Raw genomic sequence first — 5,478 nt, 5'->3', positions numbered from 1 at the left:
ATCAAACCCGGGACCTGCATGAAGTAAGTAGGCAAATGTGCCAAACACTACAATAAACCGGACCAGGTTGTGGTTCCGTGGTAGTACTGTGGTACAAAGGTCCCTGGTTCGAATCCCACTCTGCCAAAATTCGATTTCCATTTTTTCCAGTACAACTAATTTATAACTTGTAGAAAATGGTCGGAAAATTTAAATATTTGAGTAAATAAAAAAACTCAAGTTTTTTTTTTTTCAATAGGCGGACGTTTCTCCACTATTTCCTTTTTCAGGATTTTTACCTGAGAGTAGCCATCGAGCCGTCCACAATGGGTCTATTTCACATACACAATTAATCATTAAATACAAACAAAGAAATGAAAAGTTAGGTTAATATCTACATTTTTCGTGTTTTGAATTTGATAAAATGTTTATGGTTTGTGCCGATATTGGCGCAACCATTCCATTTTTTCCCTTCTTTTTAATCGTGTGCAGTAAATTAATCGTGACAAATTGATCAAGGATATTTTACCGTGCAGACAACAGAATTACTGCAAAAACTTGACCCTGTGAACAATTGACCGTGTGGACTGTTGATCAAGGGAAAATACATTTTTATGCGGTTAGTTTATAACGGAATCGTTTTTAGTTTTAGTTTTCTTCCATAGTGTTTAAAGCGATTGAGTTTTATTCATTGTCTGTACGCCGAGCATAACAACAAATATTTAAAGTTTACTTTGACTTATCAGCATAACGTCAAACAAATAACAAACGTTTGTCTTCAGATACAGTTATTGATATAATATCGACATAATGGACAGATACGTAGGTACCTAATAAAACTACATTATTATTTATAGTTGTTATCGATATGTGGTTCCCCCTCCCACAGATTAGGGCTGGCTTACTTTACTAGTGGTTGTTTTTGTACTATATAAGAGTGGAAATGATGATTGCAGTGACAGTTTGATTTTTAGTAAAATCAAGAAAGGAAGTGTATTAAAGTGAAGCTAAAATGAAGACATTTATCGTCGTATTCGCATTTATCGTCGTCGCCCAGGTAAGATACTTTTCAATAAACTTTTTACCCTATAAAATTTGTTTTCGTCGGAATGATAATACTTTCTTTTTGTAAATATTTTTTTAAATAAGAAATATTTCAGTTCTTATGATGTTTTCAAAAATAAAGATTCGAGGGGCCATTTTCAACGAGTTATAATTAACTCACTTTTAGAAAATGGGAATAAAGTTGTGGTAGAGCGAGTCTCGAACTTCATATGATGAAAAATCGACTAAGTAGTACTTTCGTAATATATTTCTGATAATTTCAATCGCCTGAATTTGTTACGCCTTCCGGTAAACCTTTAAAATGCTTTGTTTTTGATTAATTATTGTCAAATTTTGTTACATATTTAAATAATATTTCATTCATACTCCTTCGATTTTCAACCGACGCAATAAATTTAAAATATATTACAACAAATTATAAAAGAATAAACAAAATAATAAAACTAACATCCGATGATATTTTAGTACAACTAAAACCCAAGGGACGAATTAAAATAAAACCCTTTCATTGTTAAACCAAATGCAATGTAATGTAAATTATTATGAAAATAAAACTTTGTTATTAGTGTTACACAATTTTTATTCTTTTACAAGAACACTACTACAATTTCGTGAGAGCACTCCTCCTATAGAAGGGTGATTTTGATTTTGAGATTTGAGTTTTTATATCACCCGTCGATGGGATGAGTGCTCTCCCGAAACTGCAGTAGTGTTCTTGTAAAAGAATAAAAATTGTGTAACACTAATAAAAAAGTTTTATTTCCATAATAATTTATAATGAAGTGTTACGAAGTGAATGCCGATTCAATTAACAATGCAGTGTAACGTGATGATCTTTTTCATCTGTGTTAGATGGTCAGTCTTACGCTTCAGGTGCAGGCCAGCAACAATGAAATATTTCTGTCCAAAAAACTTTTAAAATCAATATTTCACGTCCAATTAACATATTCGATGGGATGCAAATCTTTAAACGACTTATTTCACATCTAGTATCAATTTATCACATTGTATTTCGCAGCTGCTGCCTAGTAAAATAATCCACTCTTCCGTGGCAATCGCGTGATCTTGTTGTTTCTTTTCATCCTTTTCCTTCGCGCACTGGCGCTTGAAGCGTGGGAGTGATCATCTTCACTTCATGTATCAAATGATAATGATTCTTATTCTCAATGATGAATTGACTATGGTGAATTGATGCTTGACGGGACTGAGACCTGTGTAGATGGGTCACACACTACCTCACATTTCTGCGTTACATCGCCCGTGCATGTTGAGCCGTAAGTCGTAAGAATAAGTAAAAGCACGCGAGGCAATAAATGAACCAGGTCCCATGGCTAGTTGAAATATTTGGCTAAACCATAAGAACGCAAATATTTCTTTTGAAAAAAAATAAAAAAAATAACGACGAATGCAACGCTGTTTTCTTCACGCTAGAAATGTGATTATTTGATTATCATTATAATCCCCATTCCCTTTCGGCATCAGATAGTGCATAGGGCACTGCATTGATGGGTTCGCCAATCGCAGCGTATCTTGATCATTTTTTGTTACGCGAAGATAAGATGATCAGTCTTACGCTTCAGGTACTAGTCCAGAAACTATGAAACATTCTGGTGTGAAAACACCCTTAAATAAATATTTAAAATCAACCATTTCGGAAATCGAGCCCGAGACCTCCTGCCTGGTAAAAAAACGCACTGAACATTAAACCAGGAGACTGACAATTATTTAACAACAATATTTTGAGTTTGTCCAAATTTTTGTAGACATGGACTGGATTCAACTCCCCGAGGAGCTGTTAATATCTCATTACAACACAGATGAAAAACATTTTTAAATTTTAGGAATATAGATGTCCAAATATTGGCAGAATGGTGAATGTTACGCATTGTGTGAAGTGGCCACTTAAACCAGCCAATAACAGGTCATAAGCCCTGCTGATGTCTAGAGTTCTATAATACCTTCTCTAAAATGTTCTTCATCTCTGTAGTAATATGTTGATGACATCATTATCATTCCCTTTCCGAACCTGATGGTGCATAGGACACTGCATTGGTACACCAATCGCAGCGTATCTTGATCAATTTTATTTCATAAAGGTAAGGTGATCAGTCTTTCGCTTCAGGTACCAGTCCAGGGACTATGAAATATTCTAGTGTAAAACACTTTTTATATAATATTTCATATTAACCAAGTCGGGAATCGAACCTGAGACCTTTTGCATAGTAGGCAAATGCGCTGACCATTACACCACGAGGCTGACAATTATTTGACAACAATATTTTGAGTTTGTCCAAATTTTTGTAGACAAGGACTGGATTCTACTCCCCGGGGAGCTGTTGATATCACATTACAACAGAGATGAAGAACATTTTAAATTGAAGGTATATAGATGTTTATATATTGGCAGAATGGTGAGTGTTGCACAGTGTGTAAAGTGGCCTCTTACACCAGCCAATGACAGGTTATAAGTCTAGACTTCTATATTACCTTCTCTAAAATGTTCTTCATCGCTGTTGTATATGTTGATAAGAATGATTGAATTATTATCATCATCATCATTCCCTTTCCGCACCTAACGGTGCATAGGGCACTGCATTCATAGGTATAAAGATAATCAAAAACACGGGACTGGCTATGAAAAAAGCAACTAAAAAGGATTACTAAGTGCAAAATCATTAATTTTATAAAGTCAATTTAATTACCTTGACACCAAAGGCCATCATACTCATATTATTTTATTAGCAGCCAATTATGAGCTAATTGGAACTAAAAATAGTTATATAAATTTTCTTTCGGTTATCTACTTATTAGATTCCAATAGATATTAATAAATATGTATTTATTACCTCGAATTTAAAAATAATATTTACAAAAATTTACCCAAATAATTGAACACACTTTTTGTTTACAATTTTTCAATAAATTTATTTTAATTTAGAATATTCCTAGAGTAATAATTCGCAAACCGCTTTACGAATCGAGAGAATGTATAGTTTATGTTTGACAAAAAAAATTGTTATCCATACTTATTTTTACGCTGCATTATTTTAAGTGTAAATGATACTGCATTGAAAAATCATTACATAAGTGTCTTGATAAATCAGTTCAAAGAAACATTTTACTTTGCCTCTTCTCTAAATTATTACTTTTATAATTGACGTGTTTTTATCAAAATTATTTTTTTATTGGATATGAAAAATGTATTTAAAATTTTTTGTAGATGCTACCTCTATGTACACAAGTTTTGGATTCTTATTCTCTATAAACATTTTTACCTACCCTATTTATATTTGCAACGTTTTTGTTATATTTTATTTATATATTGTAATTTCTTTTTTATTTCGTGGCCTTTTTCAAGAAGGTCAATTTTTGGTTTTAAATTTACATTTTTAGTAACCTATAATCAGCCATGTTGGTAAAATTTGTATGTATATTTCCACTAAATTATTTTTAAAAATGTGATTTGAAAACATGTGACAAATAAAATATTAATAGATTGGTTCATAAAATCTAATAATAATAATAATAATAATCAAAGTTTATTAACAAAAATAATAATAACTTTGTCTACTACATAAACACATATGTAATAGATTTCTCTGGTTCATGTCTAGTCTGCCTAACTAGGTACAACCTGTTTTAAGGCAGACATTTTTATGCAAAAATAAACAATGACATTACTACCTACTTGTTAATATACAATACAGTTATACAATATTAATTTATTACTAATAATTCAATACTTTCTATAGATACACTATTGTAACTCCTGGGAATATAATTCAACGTATTATATTTGTAAAATACTTTGTGTTATATGATTTATAAATAAAAAATAAAAAAATAAAAAATCTAATAAAAATAGTTAACGAATTTAATTTATTGACGATTAATATTTAATTTCGTTTAAACACCTTTTTTATTCTAGTAAATTTATTTTAATTTCACATCAAAACATCTGTTTAACTTAAAACAGATCCTGTAATAAGTATCCACATACACCAAAAAATTAAATAAAATTAATTGATACTAGATAATTAAAATATATTTTAGTTGTTTTATACCAACTTTTGCTTTTTGTAAATTTATTTTTTGTGTTTTGATTTTTGGTTGCTTAACATAATATGAATTAATTTCTTATTCTTTCTCATTGCCTCAGGCCCTGACGGAAAAGCAGTTGGAAAAGCTGAAAAATGACGGAAAGGTTTGCAGAGAAGAAACCGACGTTGACAAGGCCTTGCTCCAAAAGATAAGAGAAGGGGACTTCTCCAGCGAAGACCCGAAGCTGAAGAAATTCGCTCTCTGCATGCTCAAGAGGACTGAACTGGTCGACGCTACTGGAAAATTCCATAAGGAAATCGCAGTATCGAAAGTTCCAGAAGCGGACAGAACCCGAGTATCTGCGGCCATTGAAAAATGCATTAAAGATGGCGA

General features: G+C 31.8%; 1 protein-coding gene across 1 annotated transcript; it reads left to right on the top strand.

Annotated features, from left to right (window-relative positions):
- Nucleotides 1–877: 877 nt before the first annotated feature.
- Nucleotides 878–5,475, top strand: LOC148278622 (B2 protein-like; the record flags this gene model as incomplete). Its single annotated transcript, XM_088231131.1, has 2 exons — nt 878–1,036; nt 5,204–5,475. Coding segments are annotated over exons 1-2 (317 nt in total), but the record flags the coding sequence as incomplete, so codon positions are not given.
- Nucleotides 5,476–5,478: the final 3 nt, after the last annotated feature.

Source organism: Micrasema longulum, unplaced genomic scaffold (genome assembly GCF_059751315.1).
Source record: "Micrasema longulum isolate JH-2025_06_02 unplaced genomic scaffold, ASM5975131v1 h1tg000852l, whole genome shotgun sequence".
In the NCBI taxonomy this organism is placed as follows: Eukaryota; Metazoa; Arthropoda; class Insecta; order Trichoptera; family Brachycentridae; genus Micrasema; species Micrasema longulum.
The sequence above is the reverse complement of the archived record's forward strand: the minus strand, read 5'-3'. Positions and strand labels throughout refer to the sequence as shown.